This window comes from Protobothrops mucrosquamatus, unplaced genomic scaffold (assembly GCF_001527695.2).
Source record: "Protobothrops mucrosquamatus isolate PMUCROS unplaced genomic scaffold, P.Mucros_1.0 scaffold8, whole genome shotgun sequence".
Lineage (NCBI taxonomy): Eukaryota > Metazoa > Chordata > Lepidosauria > Squamata > Viperidae > Protobothrops > Protobothrops mucrosquamatus.
Genome location: NW_015386395.1, coordinates 40,095 through 60,799, shown reverse-complemented (window position 1 = coordinate 60,799; position 20,705 = coordinate 40,095). Strand labels below are relative to the sequence as shown.

At 43.0% G+C, this 20,705-nt stretch overlaps 2 protein-coding genes across 2 annotated transcripts; one reads left to right on the top strand and one right to left on the bottom strand.

Moving 5' to 3' along the window:
- The first annotated feature begins 6,527 nt into the window (after window positions 1-6,527).
- On the top strand, window positions 6,528-11,893 carry GRWD1 (glutamate rich WD repeat containing 1). The gene is made up of 7 exons (XM_015810324.1): window positions 6,528-6,757; window positions 7,879-7,996; window positions 8,652-8,817; window positions 8,913-9,126; window positions 9,221-9,363; window positions 10,002-10,199; window positions 11,466-11,893. Exons 1-7 carry the CDS (start codon window positions 6,532-6,534, stop codon window positions 11,775-11,777), a joined length of 1,377 nt encoding a protein of 458 aa, XP_015665810.1. The 5' UTR covers window positions 6,528-6,531; the 3' UTR covers window positions 11,778-11,893.
- Window positions 11,894-13,210: 1,317 nt separating this feature from the next.
- Window positions 13,211-20,367, bottom strand: TSEN34 (tRNA splicing endonuclease subunit 34). The gene is made up of 5 exons (XM_015810323.1): window positions 20,285-20,367; window positions 18,130-18,386; window positions 16,506-16,674; window positions 14,734-14,988; window positions 13,211-13,900 (listed from the first exon to the last, which is right to left on the bottom strand). The coding sequence occupies exons 2-5, from the start codon at window positions 18,376-18,378 to the stop codon at window positions 13,716-13,718; spliced, it is 858 nt and encodes a 285-aa protein (XP_015665809.1). The 5' UTR covers window positions 18,379-18,386; window positions 20,285-20,367; the 3' UTR covers window positions 13,211-13,715.
- Between the last annotated feature and the right edge of the window lie 338 nt (window positions 20,368-20,705).

Below are 20,705 nucleotides of genomic sequence, written 5' to 3'. Positions count from 1 at the left end.
TTCTCAACCTTTTTAATGCCGCGACCCCCAACCGGTTGTAAGTCGAGGACTAAACCGGTTGTAAGTCGAGGACTACCCAACCGGTCGTAAGTCGAGGACTTTCCCTGCCCGGGAGCGTCGCGCATGCGTGGTTCCGCCCCCTACGCCGGCCGAGGCGTAGCTGGCAAGCGGCAGAGACGGAGCAGGCCGACCACCAGCTGGCCCAGCCCAAGGGAGGTAAGGCACCCGCCGGAAAAGGGGGGAAAAAATGGCAGACAAAAAAAATGGCGGACAGCCTTGCTTGGTGACCCCCATGAAATGGTCGATCGACCCCAAATGGGGTCCCGACCCACAGGTTGAGAACCACTGGGATAGGCAGTTTGCCATCTACCTCCAACTGACAGGGAGGAAGGAGCTTTGCTGTCTTCTGCAATTAGCAGCTCTTCCTAGGTGGCTTTGAGTAAATCAGGTGAAAATCTAGGAAGTTCCAATCCAAAATGTTTGAAGATGTGATACTGAGGGTAGCTGAGTATATTCTTGGACATTTTGTGTTGCCATCTTTCTTTTTATTGGCAAACTAGCTGTACCCAGCCACGCGTTGCTGTGGCTCAGTCTGGTAAAAGCGTGTGTTGCTTTTACATCCAACAGATGGTGCTGTTTTTCAAAAAAGCATGTTTTTACCTGTCACAGGTGTGACATCTATATAACATAGGTATATAAAAACACGCGCATATTTGAATGCAACGTTGTGTCAAAATTTCAAAGCAATCGGTGAAGAACTTTCGGAGGTTTAAGATTTTGAACAAACGAACATTTACATTTTTATTTATATAGATAGAGGTAGTTCTTGACTTACAACTACATCTGAGTCCAAAATTTCCATCCCTAGGTAAGGCAGTTGTTAAGTGAGTCATTCCCCATTTTATGGCCTTTTTACCATGGTTGTTAAGCAAATCATTACAATTAAGTGAACTGGTTGTTAAGCAAATCTGGCTTCCCCCATTGACTTTGCTTATAACAGGGGTAGGCAACCTTGGCTCTTTTATGACTTGTGGACTTCAACTCCCAGAATTCCTGAGCCAGCCATGCTGAGGGGAAAGGGAGAGGTTTCCAAGATGAGCCATGCTGGCTCAGGAATTCTGGGAGCTGAAGTCCATGAGTCATAAAAGAGCCAAGGTTGCCTACCCCTGGCTTATAAGAAGCTTCCTAGGAAAGTTGCAAATGACAATCCAGGACCCTGGGACACTGCAACCATCATAGATACAAGCCAGTAGCCAGGCACCTGAAGTTTGATCACATGATTGTGGGAATGCTGCAGCAGTCATAAGTATGAGAACTAGTCATAAGTCACTTTTTCAGTGCTGTTACAACTTTGAATGGTCATTAAACGAATGGTTGTCAGTCTACTTGTGTTCTTTGTGACTTTAAGAATTATATGACAGGGAGACATTCAACAGGGCCAGCTTTCCCCACCACTGAATTGTAAAGAAAAGTTGTCTCCAATTAATGTCTTCCTGTCATACAACTGTTAAAGACATACATGTTAGGATTTGGTCTGTATGAGCCACTAACACTAGGCAAGTTTGTGCTAGCAGGAGCTGAACTATGCAACTTCTCTCTCTTTCTTTAATTTGATTTATGGAAATCTGCCCTCCTATTGGTCACTATATAGAGCTGTTCCTCTTCCCACTAGTTATTTTTGGACGTTTGTGTCCAAGGAAGGTGCATGAAGACCTGGCTCTGCTAGATGGGGGAACTTCATATTGGAGGAGGTTAATTAAATTGAACCCCACCTCACCCCCCATGTGTCCAGCACCCCTCTTTGCCATCTTGTGTCCATGATTTTATCTGTTCATGGGGGGGGGGGGTTGGTGTGTTTTTAATGATGTATGGTTTTAATGTTTTTCAATCTTTCTATGTTGTAAGCCACTCAGAATCATTGGATACGAGATGGCCAGGCAAATAAATTTTATAAACAAACAAATAAATAAAGCCTTGCTGTGTTTTATGAGTTAGAGCAAGCAATATCTGGTCAGGAAGACTAGTGAACAATTGGTCTTTCCCCCTCCAATGGTGGACCAGTAAAACCAATCCTCCTCTTCCTCTTCCTCTTCCTCCTCCTCCTCCTCCACACTTCCCCTTCTAGGCAAGTGTCAGAAAAAAAGACATAATTATGGTGTACAGTATGTGTATGCTTTTCTCAGTTAACCTGCTGGATGGAGAAACATCCAGTATGAGGGGAAACAACTGAAGATGGCTCCAACAATTGAATCCATGGGTTCCCAAAGAAAAGTCCATGAAAATAATTGCTTTCCCAACACAGGTGATGGTCAACATTATTGCCAGAACAGAACAAAACAGAAGCAAAGTTGGAAGGAACCTTGGAGGTCTTCTAGTCCAACCCCCTGTTCAAGCAGGAGATCTATATCATTCCGAAAAAATGGCTGTCCAATCTCTTCTTTAAAACTGTCAATAATGGAAGATGGAAGGAAGAAAAAAAGATGATCTTGACCATAGTTCCTTAAGATATCTTCTGTTCCAGTTGATGTGAACAGCAAAAACAGTTGCTTAAGACTGCCATATAGAAGAATATTTGATGTCCATATAAGAAGAGATAAAACCTTTATTCCAATTTTTCCTGCTCCTTGGTCATTCCAACTTGCCATGTAACTGTTTCTTTGCCAAGTCAACTTCCCCTTTTTAAAAAAACTATAAATCTGAAGGTTGTTTCAATCCTCCAAAGTGTCTCTAAACCACAGGAGATTGTTCGTAATGGTTCATGGTACTTCACAAGCTTCACATTCAGCACCAAGAGTGTTTAATTTCAAGAGACAGACGCTCTAATTCAATGTTTTTCAACCTCGGCAACGTTAAGATAGGTGTATTTCCATTCCCAGAATTTTCCACCCAGCTTGAGAAATAATGCTCTAATTCAGTCTATGTTTATAATTCAACCAAGGTTAGGTGATCATCCAGAAATATGATTGTCAACATTGTACAAATAACTTCTAAACCAGCGGTTCTCAACCTATGGGTCACAACCCCATTTGGGGTCGATCGACCATTTCACGGGGGTCGCCAAGCAAGGCTGTCCGCCATTTTTTCCCCTTTTCCGGCGGGTGCCTTACCTCCCTTGGACTGGGCCAGTTGGTGGTCGGCCTGCTCCGTCTCTGCCGCTTGCCAGCTACGCCTCGGCCAGCGCAGGGGGCGGAACCACGCTTGCACGGCGCTCCCGGGCAGGGAAAGTCCTCGACTTACGACTGGTTGGGTAGTCCTCGACTTATGACTGGTTTAATCCTCGACTTACGACCGGTTTAGTCCTCGACTTACAACCGGTTGGGGGTCGCGGCATTAAAAAGGTTGAGAACCACTGTTCTAAACCCTATTACTTATAAACAGTCCTAATCACTGGCAACTCCCTGGTTTCCTAATATAGCATAACTCCAACAGGAAACAAACCACTTTATATGTCATGCTTGAATTCAGAAGATGGATCTTTACGCAAGAAAAGGGGGAATAGTTGTGAGAGGCTAAGAAAGCATTTACATCTATAAGAACTAAATCCCATGAATCAGGACAGCTCAGTCTGGATAAACTGCAAAGACTGGAGCCTAAGGTAGGCTTTATGGTGAAGAGGATAGCTATTCTTTAGATAATGTTCCTCAACTGCAACAAGAAAATGGTGGACTTCAACTCTCAGAATCCCCAGCCAACATGCTGGAGTTTAAGTCCCCACATTTTAAAGTTGATAAGGTTGAGAAATGCTGCTTGAGATTTTGCTGGAAGTAGAAAAGAATGAGCATTTTTTTCTTTTATTAAGTATACATTCTTGCAATAGCAGCTTCATTTCTCAGAAAGTAATAGAGTGGGTTCAAACGTACACAGAAAACACAACCTTCAATGAAGAAATAGGTTTTTTTTCTCCAAAATATCTGAAAATTGGGGTTGCATAAGGGCACCCGGTGCTGTACATATTCAGAGACACCTATTCCTCTGTCACTGCTGGCGTGCATTATGAGCTTTGAAGCTTTTTGTCACTTATATTGATGCAGTTTGTTAATTTTGTATTTCTATCCAAATGGTTCGTACACATATAAATAATCTTGGCAACACCCAATCCTTTGATCTGGACTTTGCTGTTGTCCACTAAATAATGATCAAAGAAACCCCTAGCTATATGATATAATTGACTGCCTTGGCTCAGAATTGCATTTTGCTTTATATATTGTATTTTATGTATTGTGCTGTATTGTATATATTATACATATATAGCATTTCCATTCAAGCTCAGAGATGAGAGGAAACCGCTGCAAGATGATGCTAAAGCAAACAGATAATTAGTGCTATTATTAATGCAAAATGTTTAGCTGGAAAACATTAACAGCTGAGCCTGAGAAGAAAATCTCAAGTGGGAAATACCGCAAGCCATTCAGCAGCCCTTTTAAACCTAATTGATATGGCTGAGGTGAACTCTCTGTTACCATGGAGATTAAACCAACTGGACTTCTCGGGGTATCTAAGTTGCAGTGGAATCATCTGCCCTTTCCCAAAATGCCGTTTCTTGTCTCTGCCCACATTGAAAATGGCCTCCGTGAATATTTGTATCTGTAAAAGTAAAAGTATTACAGAACCCTTTTTTTCAAAGATGGCTGCCTACTGCCCTTTTCTAAGATGGCGGCCTTTCAAAACAAGGCAGGCACCACCTGCCCACAATCAAAATGGTGTAGTGTTTTAAGGTTTTCGAAAATGAATGGGAAGTATTCATTCCTGGAAGGATGAGACAATGACTTTTTGAGGATTGTCCTGTGATTCCCTTGAGCAAATACACTTACCATGCAAAGAGTTTGCCCTAACAAGTATGGTGCTGTCTCTTTTCCGTTAAGTGATGTGAAGGTACTACCTTGAAAGTCTTATTTGGAATCTCAAGAGGGAGGGAGACTAAGTGATGCTTACACACTGTGATAGATGATAGATGGATGGATGAATAGAGACAGACAGACAGACAGACAGATGATAGATGATAAACAGAGGGATAGATAGATGATAGATAGATAGATAGATAGATAGATAGATAGATAGATAGATAGATAGATAGATAGATAGATAGATAGATAGATAGATTGGTAGGTAGGTAGGTAGGTAGGTAGGTAGGNGCAGGAAATGGAGAAAGATCAGAGGACTTTGGTGCGGGGGCTGCACCACTTCTCTAAAACTAAACATAAGAGTTCATGGTCCCATGATTCACCTATGTAGCTGAAAAGTGTTTCAACATTTCTCCGCTGCAAATTGAAGTCCAGCCCGTCTCAATTTATGTTGGCCATATGAGGCCAGGGAAAAGAATGGGGCTCTGGGCCTTGCTCCTAAGGAGAGAGGGGCTGGAGGCAAGGCTGGATAGCCAGAGGGACGCTTGCCTGGTGTCGGATTGCAAGTGATGCCTGACGTCCTTGTTCGAACTTTGACCCAAGAACCAGCCTTCAGTATCTTCAAAGGATGAAAGCCAAGGAGTGGGAATTACAGCCACACTCGGACCTAGTCAAATGATTTTTTTAAAAAAAACCCGCCTAATGTGCATAATAAATAGTTGCATGTGATAACTATAGAAGAATAGAATAGAATAGAATAGAATAGAATAGAATAGAATAGAATAGAATAGAATAGAATAGAATAGAATAGAATAGAACCTTTATTGTCACTTTAAATCAGGGGTAGTCAACCTTGGCTCTTTTATGACTTGTGGACTTCAATTCCCAGAATTCCTGAGCCAGCATGGCTGGCTCAGGAATTCTGGGAGTTGAAGTCCAGTCATAAAAGAGCCAAGGTTGACTACCCCTGCTTTAAATGTACATTAATCAGCATACATTAAAATGAAATTTCATTGCATTCAGCTCTCAAAAAAATACCATTATGCATGTACCCCCACACACATATATATATATGACACAGAGAAACATCACAGTCTATTTGAAATGTATATGGCGAATACATGGCGAAAAAAAGAATCCTGCGAATTTACAAGACAGATAGCATAAGGAACAAAGCTGTTACAGAATCTAGTAGTTCTACTATAAATACTTCGAAACCTCCTCCTATTTACATATGTATGTATACTGAACACAGTTTTATTTATTTATTCAATTTCTACTATGCCGCCCATCTCTGAAAAGCGACTCTGAGCGGCTTGCAATTAAAATCACACACATACATACACACGCGTATTTCACTGGCAACAAAATTGTCACTTCAAAGGATTTTCCAGAACTCGAGGACTTAAAAATAACAGATGCACCTCAACCTCCTTTCGTTGCACTCTCTGCGTTACTCCTGTTTTCCGTGAGCTAAAGAGTTCATCAAACCTCTGCATCTCTATCTTTGAAATATGTTCTATTTCGGAAGCCAGTAATTTCTTTAAAGTACTCCAGTCTTTTTAAACCTTTGCATCTCCGTGGTCCGTTTTTCATCTCTGTCTTTGCTAAATGTCTTACGGGCGTCCTATCTCTACGAAGCTGAAGTCAAAGCGCGACGTGATGGGTGGAGCTTGCGCCCTTTTTCAAGATGGAGGAATCCTGCACGTGGGAAGAGGAGAACTCTGCTTCTAGCAGCGGCAGCAGCGGCAGCAGCGATGAAATGGAGGACATGGAGATGGAGAAAAAAGAGGAGAAAAAGCAAGGAAAGTCTCAAGCAGGAGCTTATGTGCCGGGAAAAGGTCCCCCACTAGCCCCTGGAGAAGAGCTGGTTATGGACGAAGGCGCATATCGACTCTACCATCGGGCAGGCACGGGTAGGAAGAAACAGGCAATTCTCACGTTAGATTGGAAACGGACGTGATCGCGGGCAAGAGGGAAAAGCAGGGCGTGTGACTCGCTAGTAATGCAAACGGAGAACTAGGGTTGGGCATTTGCTAGCAATCTAAATTTAGTTGAGGATTTTTATTTCTGCCACAAAAGGATTGGTGATAAATATATCTTATGATCCTACTGAGAAAACTGTGAAGTTTACAATATCACTTAGCTGTGGGGGTCCAAAACTGATGATAGTTTCTCCGTTGCTATGGCTTGTACGTCTGTTGGACTTCCCATAATTCCAAGATTGAGTTTTGGATTATCCTGCAAGAATTGAACTTTAGAACAGAGGTCCCCAACCTTGGCAACTTTAACACTTGTAGACTTCAACTTGAAGTCCACAAGTTTTAAAGTTGCCAAGGTTGAGAACCCCTGCTTTAGAACATCAAGGAAGGATCAAATAGGAAAAGGCAATACAGGTAATATTCGACTTACGACAGTTCATTTAGTGACTGTTCAAAGTTACAAAAGCACTGAAAAATGTGACTTATGACTGTTTTTCACAGTTACAACCTTTACAGCATCCCCATGATCATGTGATCAAAATTCAGATGCTTGGCAACTGGTTCATATTTATGACTGTTGTTATATCCCAAGATCATGTGATCACTGTTTGCAACCTTCTGACAAGCACAGTCAATGGGAAGTCCAGGTTCACTTAACCATGTAACTAACTGATCAACTGCAGTGATTTACTTAACAAGTACAGCAAGAAAGGTTATAAAGTGGGGCAAAATTCACTTAAATATTTCATTTACCAACAGAAATTTTGTGCTCAAATGTGGTCGTAAGTCAAGGACTACCTGTAATAGAAATTCTTTTTAATCCTGAAGTATCAGGCAGAGGGCCGGGTAAAGTGCCTTCCAAATGCTTTGGAATATGTAGAATCTGCATTGCAAATAGAATCACATTTTCACTGTGTTTGATAAAATGCAACCAAATGTTTGCATATTAGGAAGGAAGATGAGGTTAAGCTGTGAACAGGACAGCAAAAATGAAACATAAAAAAACTAGAGAAATGGTTCAGATAAATGAGGTCCTTCTGTTGCTATTAATTCAGGGGCGCCTTGCTTGAGCTTCGACATTTTGCATGATGCCCTTGGAGACAACCGAACTAGCTACCCACTGAGCCTTTTCCTTTGTGCGGGAACACAGGCTGAAACTGCCCAGGCGAACAGGTGAGTGCTTGGGATGGGTCAGTACAAGTAATCCTCTACTTACAACCATTACTTTAGCAACTGTTCAAAGTGACAATGGAACTGAAAAAGTGACAACCAATTCTCACAGTTACGACTGTTAACAGCTTATCCGCAGCCACTTGATAAAAATTTGGGCAACTGGCAACTGATATTTATGACGGTTGCAGTGTCATGTGATTACCATCCCAGCTGACTTCAGACAAGCAAAGTCAATGGGGAAGTTGAATTCACTAAACAACTGTATGATTCACTTAACAACTGCAGCAATTTGCTTAACAACCATGGCAAAAGATTGTAAAATTTGGATATGACTCGTTTAACAATTGCCTTGCTTAGCCACAGAAGTTCAGGTCCCAATAATGGTCCTAAGTTGAGGACTACCTGTATTGTAGGCTAAGCTGAATGATTTAAGGAAGAGAATCTTCCATAGCTTGATAACTACTAGAAGAATTTGATTTCAACTCCCATCTTGCTCAAACTGGCATGGCCCACCACTATAGGATGGAGTCTGAAATCCAGCACAATTGGGAAAGTTTGGGGAAGAAATGTGACCTAACCTTATAAATTCATTTAATAACATTTTTTCTTCCCTTCCCCCCACCCCGACAAATAATTAATCCTAATAAACCCACAGGTTGCTAGTGATGAAAATGCACAATCTCCATGGGACCAAATCAGCTTGCAAAAATTCTTCTGGGTCAGACAGTAGCAGTGAAGAGAGTGAAGATGACGATGAAGACAAGAAACCCCAGCTAGAGCTGGCCATGGTTCCCCACTATGGAGGGATTAACAGAGTGCGAGTATGGAAGGTTTCCTGCTGGTCTTTCTCATTTTTGCTCCCTTTGATATTTTCCCCTTAATGCTACCCTGTTATTTCCCCTTTTTTCCCCCATAGGTGACAGAGCTGGGCGAGACTCAGATAGCTGCGGCTTGGTCCGAGAAAGGGCAGGTGGATATATATGATCTTCAGCGTCTCTTAGTGGCTGTTTCTGACTCCCAAGCGATGGCAGTCTTCTTGCGAGAAGAGCAGGCCAAGATCAAACCCATCTTTTCATTTACTGGACATATGTCAGAGGGCTTTGCCATGGATTGGTCACCCAAGAAACCAGGTGATAAGAGGAGGGAAGAGAAGGGAAAGATGGATGTAGGAGATGAGAATGGATGAAGTCTAGTTCATGATATTTTTGATCTTGCTTCTTGTAGGCACTCTTTTGACAGGGGATTGCAATAAAAATATCCATCTGTGGACACCCAAGGAGGATGGTTCGTGGTTTATAGATCAGCGGCCGTTCACAGCCCACACAGCCTCAGTGGAAGACATACAGTGGTCCCCAAATGAAGCTACAGTAAGTTATCGATGATGTGTGCAAGTAATCTTATAGAGAGAGAAAGGAGAGGTTTCAAAAGACTTTAAGAGTTACCTTAATTTTTAAAAAAAATCCCTTTAGCTGATTGGTTAAGTCGTTGTTTCTCCACTCTGGAAATTCAGGTCTATGGACCCCAAGTCCCAGAATTCCTTAGCTAATATTGTCCACGTTTTTGGACCTATAGTTTTTTTTTTTATTTGGGAACACTGAACACAGTAGGACACATTTCTGAGAAAGAATGCCTAATTGTGCTCAATGAGTTGTATTTTTATTTCCCTCTTCTCCTTTCTAAATAAACTTCATAGCACATGGCAAAATGATGCAGTAGATACAGACCAAAAATTAGTGTATCTTATATTTGTATAAAACTAATACACTAACCTTTTGAAATTGTGGAGATTCTAGGGAACTTCAATTCAGCTATAGTCTGGATTAAAAAAAAATAGCCCATTGTGTCTATAGGGAGATCAGTTTATTTATTAAAGACATTCACATGCAAAAGTAAATTAGATCTCATCTGCTTTTATGAATATGCAGCAGAGAAAATCTGTTGTGGACATAAGAGGGCTTAACTCCCCTTTTTGAAAAGGAAATGCTTTGTACTATGCCTGGATTAGGTTTTCGCTTCGTGTTCGGCTGATGCCTCCATCCGCATCTGGGACATAAGGGCCGCACCAGGAAAAGCCTGCATGCTGAGCACCAGCAAGGCGCATGCTGCAGATGTCAATGTGATCAGTTGGAACCGAAATGAGCCCTTCATTATCAGTGGTGGCGATGATGGGATCCTAAGGATTTGGGATCTGAGGCAGTTCCAGGTAAGCCAATGGATTCCTGCAGTCAGATAAAGTATGGGACAGTCACGACTTGCCCTGTGCCATCTGGGTGGTTTGAGTCTTATGGGAACACAACTACTATAGAAATGATGCAGTTTCTCAACCTTGGTGGTTTTAAGACATGTGGACTTCAACTCCCAGAATTCTTCAGCCAGCATTGGTTTAGGGTTTCATGGTTTAGGGCATGAAAAGCCACACATTCGTTTTGTGACCCAACCCCACCTTCTACACATATACTAAGTCCAAAATTTGACCTCTTCTGAATTTGGGGGTTTACGACTTACAGTTGCCAGTGCCTTAAAACTTTGTGCCTTAAAACTTCCAAAATGGGCTTCATCCCACCCTCTTTGGGAGCCTGGCTCTCAACATATCCCACAAAACCTGGTGTGGCCTTCAAGCCAAAAAGCCCCATTTCCTTGCTCTCTGCTTTCCACCCCATCTGGCTTTTGCTATCATATTGATGTATTGTTTCCTTTTTCCTTTTATTATTCTATTAGTTTTCTTCTTTTCATTTTTTTCCTTTTGATCTGTTGTGAGTCACCTAGAGTAGCCCCACGGCAAGATAGGCAACAAATAAATTTAAAGAATAATTTTTGGCTTAAGTGTGTTGTGCAATCCCAGAGTAACTGGGTTATTTAATGACCTCTATCCCAAAGAGGCTTTTTCACGAGGCAACTGGACGTTGTTTTTCTTTGAAGACCATTCACTTCTCATCCAAGAAGTTTCTTCAGGGATGGTGGGGAAATGGAAGGATTTATACTCCTTGCAGATAGCTGGTCTGAAAGAGGGGTCAAAGAGGCCATCTGTGTCAAAGCCTTCTCTCAGCAGAGCGGGAGGGATACGACATCATCTATCTTCAGTTTACAACATAGTCCTTTCAGCAGTTCCAAAAAGGCTACACACCCATTTGCACCACTCAGGTGACCTTGAGGACACAGATAAACCTCCAAGTGGCCTCAACGACTCTCTAAAAGAATGCAAATGACCAGCTGTCTGCAAGGAATATAAATCCTTCCATTCCCCACCATCCAGTCAAGAGCTGAAGAAGCTTCTTGGATGAGAAGCGAAATGTCTTCAAAAAAACCCCAAGGAAGTCCAGTTGCCTCGTGAAAAACATCTTTGGGACAACCATGACTTGGATGACTGAGAATCTCCAGACATTCAATGAACTCTGCTTCAGCTAACATGGCTTAGCACATTGCTCCCTCCTGCTCCCATTTTTATGAGCTTGATTTTTTCTTCCCACAGCAAGGTTCAGCGGTTGCTACCTTCAAGCAACACACTGCGCCTATCACATCAGTGGAATGGCACCCCACCGATAGCGGCGTCTTTGCTGCCTCGGGGGCCGATGACCAAGTGACCCAGTGGGACTTAGCGGTGGAACATGACGAAGGAGGAGAAGCTGATGACCCAGCCTTGGCTGCCATCCCACCCCAGCTGCTCTTTGTTCACCAGGGAGAAAATGATATCAAGGAGCTGCACTGGCACCCACAATGCCCTGGCACTCTCATCACCACCGCCCTGTCTGGATTCAACATCTTTCGAACCATCAGTGTCTGAGGGAGGCTTTCAAAATGGCAACCACCTAAATTCAGGGAGGGGTGGTCAAGATGGGTGCCACCCTTTTACATGTGCAATACATGCATAAAAAAGTGATCATTCTGCTATAGAAAAGAGAAAATTCAAAACAGGCTTTTTTATGTCTGTAGAACTGCCCCAGTGAATATGTCAGCTTCTGTATATCTATTATATCAGCGATTCTCAACCTATGGGTCGCGACCCCATTTGGGGTTGATCGACCATTTCACGGGGGTCGCCAAGCAAGGCTGTCCGCCATTTTTTTTTCCCTTTTCCGGTTGGGCCAGCTGGTGGTCGGCCTGCTCCGTCTCTGCCGCTTACCAGCTACGCCTCGGCCGGCGCAGGGGGCGGAACCACGCATGCGCGGCGCTCCCGGGCAAGGAAAGCCCTCGACTTACGACCGGTTGGGTAGTCCTCGACTTACGACCGGTTTAGTCCTTGACTTACGACCGGTTGGGGGTCACGGCATTAAAAAGGTTGAGAACCTGTATTATATCCATAATGTACACTGGGGAGGAAGCTACTTTAAACTAGTTGCAAAACAGAATGTGTTTAAATATAAATTATTTTGGAAGTTAAACTCTGTGATCAAGCTTCCCGAGACTGGGTTTTGAGAAAGAGCTGGGATGGATGCATTAAAACCCCCATGCTTTGTCAGATGTTCAGAAACGTTAAGGTTGTGCATTGAAGACCTGGTATTAAAGAGAAATACATCTTCAGAAAAGGGAAACATGCTTCCTGTTAAAATCTTTTATTTGGTACATTTAATTCTTTGACTTACGACAACATTTGGGACCAGAATTTCGATTGCTAAGGCTGTTGTTAAGTGAATCATAGCTGATTTTACAACCTCCCCCCCCCCCCACACGGTTGAGTGAATCACTGCAGTCATTAAGGGACTCCAGCTTCCTCCATTGACTTTGACTGTCAGAAACCAGCTGGGAAGGTCACAAATGGTGATCACGTGACCCTGGAACGCTGCAACTGTTGTAAATAGATGCCGGTTGCCAAGCGCCCACATTTTGATTATGTGACCATGGAGATGCTGTGATGGTTCGTAAGTGCGAGGACTAGTCACAAGTCACTTTTTTCAGGGTCACTAAGTTCAAACAGTCATTAGATGAATAGTTGCCAATCAGGGACTAATTGCATAGTAGAGCAATGTTTTTCAACCTGGGCAACTTTAAGATGTGTAGACTTCAACTCTCAGAATTCCCATTTGAGAAACATTGGTATAGAGCAGGGGTAGGCAACCTTGGCTCTTTTATGACTCATGGACTTCAACTCCCAGAATTCCTGAGCCAGCCATGCTGAGGAGAAAGGGAGAGGTTTCCAAGCTGAGCCATGCTGGCTCAGGAATTCTGGGAGTTGAAGTCCACGAGTCATAAAAGAGTCAAGGTTGCCTACCCCAGCTATAGAAGGTAAATGCTGGCTTTTGTGTTATTTTCCATCCTGCGCTTAGTCATTAGATTCCAAGCTTGAGCTTCTTGCAGGACAATCCTTTTCTCTTTCTCTGTCTGAAATACAAAGATACACTTGAAAAAGACCAAATGTCTTTTATGTTGCTGGCAGCAGTGCTATCTAACCTAAGATCAGCCTTTCTAGCTACTGCCCTGGGAATGTGTTGAGCAGTAGTTCTCCTCATTCCCAACCAGCAGGAGTCATGAAAGATGGGGTCAGCCATCAACTTGGAACAACTGCCCCTGAATACAGATGTACAGATATACAGCTCTTGCGGGCTTCAGCACCAAGTGACATGGGTCAAGAAATTGCAGCAATTGTGATCCAAGGTATTAGGAGGGCACTTTGCTCTGGAAGACAAAGAATAGGTGACAACAGTTGTCAAAGCATATCTTAATAATGCCAGACCTTACCACTGTTGGAAATGGCAATCTTAAGATCCAAGCCTTTTCTCTCTCACTACATCCCGCTCCACTGTAGGGATGTATATGCTATAGTCCCCTCCTGGTCCACTGAACAGAGCAAGACAGTCTTCTTGACGCTGGTGCCAAGGCGTCCAGCACTGATGATGTCACACAGAGAGATGGGTACATCTTTGGAAAAACAGAGCGCAATGTAATGGGCATGGAACCTCATGGGATCACCTATCAAAAGAGGAGCGGGAAGAGTTAGCAAAGCAAGGAGGCTGGTCTCAACATGGTCTCTTCAACACTGGCTCATTAGTATGGAAGAAAACCTGCGTTACATATGTCTCAATAATAGAAAAGCAAACAATTTTCTTAATCGCTATTTGCCCTGCCAGAAAATTGCTGGAGCAGTTTGCTGAGGAACTCTTCATAATCTGGATGTGCAAACACAGGTTTTAAAATGTCCTGGAATAGGGGCAGTTAAATAGATAACTTTTAATATCCAGAGATAGTTAAATTAATGAAAAAAGGAGGCAGATATTCCTTAATACATGAGCTTTGAGGAATCACCTATTATGAATGCCTTTATTTGACAGTCTTGTCTGCTAGATTATAAAGTCTCGGACATCTGGAGAATATCAAATTCAGGAAGATGGATTGTAACAGTCTTTGAGGAAGTCTATTTCATTCCATGTTTGTGAAGCCCCTATTCCCATTCCCACTCCAATATCCTTTTTACTTTTCCTATCTGTACAATTCATATACAGAATGACAGCAACATTGTAATAAGCCATAATGTAGCTCTGGCGTACCATATTCTGGTTTATATTCCCTGTGTACTACGAACCATGATTTATAGCTTAAAAGGTTGGCGAGCCAAGGGTATTGTGGCTTCACACTTGCACCAGAGACAACAATGAAGGGACACCTGTTTAGCTGTATCTGACTTCCTTTCCTCACAGATAAAAAGTTTAAGCCATCATTCTTCACTTGAAGAGTGAATACTTTTCAATACTGTTTCCACAAATGCAAACATTCTTGTAAAATCTCTTTGAGAAATTTGCCTTCACCTGGATAAACGAGGAAGTCACCTCCAAATTTGCTCCCAGTTGTGACATAATAACCTCGTTCCCACAGGTCCTGGAAAATGCGGTAGCGCATCTCGTGAAGCTCTTGACCAGCATAAGGCCAGAGCTGAGATGCTACGTGCCAGTCTATTTTTTCTTCTTGAGTTATCTGAGTCCGTTCAGTGGGGAGCTGGATCATCATTGATTCTCTGGGAAACACAAAACAGGAACCAGACTCTGCAGGCTGTACAAGGGGATCTAAGAAAGGAAGAAGAGGTGATCTAATTTTTCATTTGAATGTCTTTAGTAAATGAACAGATTCCCTCACAGACACAATAGGCTTTACAAAAAACACCTTTCCTCAGGATTCAGCTGAACCAAAGTCCCTCAAATTTCTACAGTTATATTTTCCTCTGCATACAGGTAGTCCTCAACTTACAACCAATAGCTTAGCAACCGTTCGATGTTCTAACAGATCTGGATGCCCCCTGTCACATGACCACACTGAGTGTTCAACAACTGGGCCACATTTGCAGTGCCCCAGGGTCATGTGACTTCATTTTACGACAGGTTTGCCAAGAACTGACATTTACTTCCAATTTTCAGCAAAATTGTGTCCACAGCAAACCACTGGTTTGCTTAATGACCCTGGTGTTTGCTTAATGACCATCACAAACAACCACGCTATGACTATGATGAGCAGGCTTCATTATGGTTGTAACTAGTGGAGTATGTAATTTTTTTTTCAATCAAATATTGAAAAATAAGAATTTTGTCACTTTCGTCATAAATAAAATTCCACTTCGTATGCCCAGCTCTCTGTCACTGTAAATTCAAGGCTAGCAACGGTGACGTCAAATAGGCGAAAGCATGGGCAGAACTGTAGAGCAGGAGGTTCTATGGTAGTAGTAGTAGTAAATATCAATAGCTAAATCTAATCTTGGATCTACTGCTGTGATGGGTCAAAATATGCTCCTGGGTGTGAATATTACATCAAGCAGCTCATAATGCTAAGAGCTGTCAGAAGAATAGTTTGGGAGCAGAAATATGTGTCAAGGTATTGATTGAACAGCTAACCAACTTATATAAGATTTAAGATGGAATGATGGGAATGACTCAGCAGGGTCTGTGTCTCTTTAAGAGCCTTTGTATAAAGGGAAGGCTCCGCTGATGTGTTCTCTCTCTTCCATTTCCTGCTGTAACTGTGGTTTGTTGGATCCTGCTATATTAGCACGTGTATGTATATTGTTCCTGGTGTATGATATTGTAGATAGTGTAAAATAAACCACCGTTTAATATAGACCATTGTTTACTCACACAATAAGACTCTGCTCGCTCTAACAATATGTAGGCAGAATTCTTGGGACATCCTAGTCTGCAGGATCCAATCTGGATCGGTCACCGAGACCAGAGGTTTTGTCTTGTGAGCTTTTAGACTCCTGCTGGAGCCGATCCTCGGGGATCTTCTTCTAGCAAAGTTTGCTAGAGAACAGACACTCCGCTAAAGAGAAGTTCCCTGAGGATGGGCTCCAACACAAGTCTGAAAGCTCAGAAGGCAAAACCTTCGGGTCTCAGTAACCAATCCAGATTGGATCCTGCAACATTATCCTCGGTCACGTGTATTCATCTTCATTAGTGACATCCTATTCTGCTTAAGCACCAACTTCATTTAACAATGAAAAAATTGTCCAACCTGTCCAGTGGTTTTATGGGCTTTCAGGGTTCCTAAACCCCAAATGAAACATTACAATAACCAAATATACACATTAGCTCACCTCCTCCTTCTCCTTTCCGTTGCCATTTCTTTGCTCGGCCCTGGGTTATATGGTCTGCAAGAGACTCCAGTATGGTTTTCTTCTGTTCTGCAGAGAGCCTCAGCTGCTCCTGGTAGTTCTCCTCTAGCTCTTTCTCATAGGCAATCGCTTTCTCTGGGCATAAGGTGTCCTGAAGACACAAAAGCAGCAAGCTCAGTGTGGTCAACATAAGCAACCTTGCAGTCAGGTTGGCCATGCTGGTTAGTGTTACTGGAAGGGGACATGATTGACAAACATTATTCCTTTCTCTGAGCTCCAGAATAATCCAAGTCAGAGCTCTAAAATAAGCCTTGTCTTATTTGCAGCAAAATGAGGTACCTCTTTATACACACATACACCCTGTGGATCAGGGATCCCCAACCCCTGGTCTGTGGACCAGTACCGGGCCACAGCATGCCAGCAACCTGGCCGCACAAACAAGCAAACCCCCATCCATGGGATGCAGGCAGCACACAAAACCACGCAGGCAACACACAAAACCCTCCGGTCCACAGAAAAACCTCTCTCTACGGAACTGGTCCCTGGTGCCTAAAAGGTTGGGGACCTCTGCTCTGGATCATACATGGAAACATTCACTGCCAGCTGAAAGGTAACATAAAACAAAAGGGTCTATTGAAATTGCTTTGGAATTTTTACTAGCTTCTTTTTTCCCCCCAAACACAAACACAACTGCTCCTAATTGGCAGCTTGAAACCCATTAGTACTTAATTCTGCTGCACAAATAGGTCAGGAAGAGAAACTATAAAACATAAAACTGGTGCTAACTTCTTGAATATTCCAGCTGTGATGTTATACTGATGTCTGAGCTTATTTTGCTTTATTACACAGCTGGGGAGGAAGGGGCAGAAAAAAGGGATAACTGGCTGTTGAAAAAAAAGCTGATACTACGTCGTAATTTCATTGCTGGAAGAAATTACAAATAGTCTTCGAGTTACAACCGTTTGTTTAGTGACCATTCGAAGTTACAGCAGCACTGAAAAAATGACTTATAACTGGTCCTCAAACTTGTGACTGTCACAGAGTCCCACGGTCATGTGATCAAATCTGGGTGCTTGGCAACTGGCATGTATTTATGACAGTTGTACCATCCTGGGGTCACATGATTGCCATTTGTGACCTTCCCGGTCACCTTCCAACAAGCAAAGTCAATGTGAGACCGCCAGATTTACTTAATGACTGTGGTGATTCACTTAATAACTGCTATGATTCATTTAACAACTATGGCAAAAAAAGATCATACCACCGGGTGCAGCTCACTTAACAACCACCTTGCTTTGCAATGGATATTTTGGGCTCAGTTGTGGTTGTCAGTCAAAGCCTACCAATAGAGGAATGTCTCAGAAACATGTAGATCAGGGGTCCTCAAACTTGGCCACTTTAAGACTTGTGGACTTCAACTCCCAGAATTCCCCAGCCAGCATGGCTGGCTGGGGAATTCTGGGAGTTGAAGTCCACAAGTCTTAAAGTGGCCAAGTTTGAGGACCCCTGATGTAGATGATTGATCTCTGCACTTTGCAAAGTTTGGGAAATGGGGAGTTTATCCTTCACTTCTAAGTCAAAAGTCAAAGGTGGGTTAAACCATTACCTGGTTCTTCCCATCACCAAGGGATTGAGACGTCGGGCTCCTAACCAGGGTTGCCAACCCCTTTTCCAATAACAGCCGAGCCTCTTCGGGAAGCAATTCCAAGGGCAGCCCAAGCCTCACGTTCTGCCGTGGCTTCCGAGGCAATGCCCCCACCAGCACGCCAACAATGCGATGTTCCTCTCTGATTTGCCGTGCGTCTGCGTAGTTCCACACAAATGCCTTTCCCTCTAAGAGGTAGATTCGGATCATGCCTGAGCCTGCAACATCAGAAGAGGATTGAAGTAACAAGCTATTCAGGTATTTTTGATATGGAAGGTGGAAGGTTCAGCTATTCCTGGGGATTTCCTAGTAAGCTTACAACCAAAGGGCGGTTTTTAACACAAACAAGGCTCTCATTTTCCTTTCCACTAGAAAGCTCACTAATGAGGCTACCAGTGGCCACTGCAGATCTTGAGATTTTTATTAAGGAGCCCTTCAATCTGGGTTAGGCTTAGCTGAATAGACTGGAGTCAGTTGTTCTCAGAGCTGCCTTGTCAAAAGTTCTTTTCTGAGAAATAGGCAATAGATATATCAAAAGGAGTCCACACATTCCACTAAGAGCTAAGAATAAACCACAGGTAACAGTCTTATGGATGGGGGATGCACCAGATGGCTTGGTTGCATGCTAACCTCTTAACAGATGAAGGAGGAGGAGGAAGAAAAGGAGAAGTGTCTGCAGCTAAATTGTCCCAATTTGCACATTTACCTGAAAGTAAGAGCCATTAAATGTCGGGGGCTGGCTTCTGATTACCTGTTTGTTAAGATTGTGCCTATATTACTTGATAAGTCATTTTACAAAATTATTCAATTAATCCCTGCATCAAATCCATCTTAGCTGGGACTTTAGCAGACTCTACTAAACATACAGGGCATCCTGTCGTTTTCCATCACAGGAAGAGCTTTAACCATCCTTCAAAAAAGTAACCCACACAAAATGCATCAGATTGGGTTAAAAGTTACCTCCCCATTTCCTCCTGTAAGGGAACCTCAGAGCCTTAGTTCCTCCAGTCCCAGCTCCAATCCTAAACTCAGATTTCTATTGCTAAGCAAGATAGCAATAGTGAGTTTTGCCTCGTTTTACAACCTTTCTTGCCATAGTTGTTAAGTGAATAATTGCAGTTGTTAAGTTAGTAACATGGTTGTTAAGTGAATCTCGCTTCCCCATTGACTTAGCTTGTCAGAAGGTCACAAAAGGGAATCACGTGACCCTAGGACACTGCAACCTTCATGAGTCAGTTGCCAAGCATCTGAATTTGTGACCATCATGTGACCATAGGGATGCAGCAACAGTTGTGTGAAAAACAGTCATAAGTCACTTTTTTCAATGGCATTGTAACTTAGAACAGTCACTAAACAAATAGTTTTAAGTCAAGGACTACCTATAAAAGATAGTCCTTTATTTCATAAAACTCACATTGGTCCTTTATTTTAGACCTTTCGGTTTTACTATACAAATGCAGTTTGACAGAAACAATCCTGTCCGATACTTGCTTCTAATAATTGTATAGCTTCTTATGCTTTATTTGTATCCCACCTTTATTTTTTTATAAATAACTCAAAGCAGTGAACATATCCAATATTCTTTTCTCCTCCTACTTTCCCCACAATAACCCTGAGAGGTGGGTTGGGCTGAAAGAGAGACTGGCCCAAAGTTACTCAACCTGTTTTCGTGCCTAAGGCAAAACTATGATAAGAATTCATAGTCTCCTGATGTCTACAGAGATTCCCAGTCATCCAGGTCATGGTTGTCCCAAAGGTGCTTTTTCAAGAGGCAACTGAACTTTCTTTGTTTTTCCTTTGAAGACGTTTGGCTTCTCATCCAAGAAGCTTCTTCAGCTTCTGAAGAAAGTCCAGTTGCCTCTTGAAAAAAAACATCTTTGGATCATAATCTCCTGGTTTCTAGCCGGATGCTTTAACCTCTAAACCAAGTTGGCTCCCAGTTCAGATATTTTTATTAAGAATATGCGTTTTGTAATTTTTTTTCTTGTTGGTTTTGCTCTTGAATTCTCCTTTGTAAAGCGAAGTTATAAACGTAGTTCCTCCCCCTTTTATGCGCCTCTTTCGGATTTGCGCCTTTTTTTTCTTCCCCCCCCCCCCCCCAAGAAAAGATGCTCACCGTAGCCAGGCGCTTCTCTCCCTTCCCGTTACTTTCAAGCCCCTTCTGCCCCCATAGCGCAAGCGTCCCGCGTGTCTTGCAGACCGCACCGCCCGGCCCTCTCCGACTCCCGCCCCCGCGGAGCTACAGAAATCCACCAATCACCTTTTAAGCCACCGGCCGAGCGGCTGGGAAGGACGGCTCCCCGAACCAATACGCAAGGCAATCAAAGGCCACCGGCTGGTTTCCGCGAGGCGAAGGAGGGAGCGGACGACAAGGAGAACTGGGGGGGGGGGGCGGTTAGAAAGAGAAAAAAAAAACACACAAGAGCCGCTCGCTTTCAGACACGCTCGAGAGAGAGAGAGAGACGCTCGCTTTTGCGAAGGAAGCGATTGCGCGAGAGACAGGAAGCCAGGAGGCGCGCAGGCGAGCGGGAGATCCC

Excerpts from the sequence above, each read along its gene's own strand:
- GRWD1 (XM_015810324.1), top strand. The coding sequence starts at position 6,532 with ATGGAGGAATCCTGCACGTGGGAAGAGGAGAACTCTGCTTCTAGCAGC. Across the intron at positions 6,758-7,878 it reads CTACCATCGGGCAGGCACGG|GGGCGCCTTGCTTGAGCTTC; the intron begins GTAGGAAGAAAC and ends CTATTAATTCAG. Across the intron at positions 7,997-8,651 it reads GAAACTGCCCAGGCGAACAG|GTTGCTAGTGATGAAAATGC; the intron begins GTGAGTGCTTGG and ends ATAAACCCACAG.
- TSEN34 (XM_015810323.1), bottom strand. The coding sequence starts at position 18,378 with ATGATCCGAATCTACCTCTTAGAGGGAAAGGCATTTGTGTGGAACTAC. Across the intron at positions 16,675-18,129 it reads TTGGTGATGGGAAGAACCAG|GACACCTTATGCCCAGAGAA; the intron begins GTAATGGTTTAA and ends TTGTGTCTTCAG. Across the intron at positions 13,901-14,733 it reads TGACTTCCTCGTTTATCCAG|GTGATCCCATGAGGTTCCAT; the intron begins GTGAAGGCAAAT and ends CTCTTTTGATAG.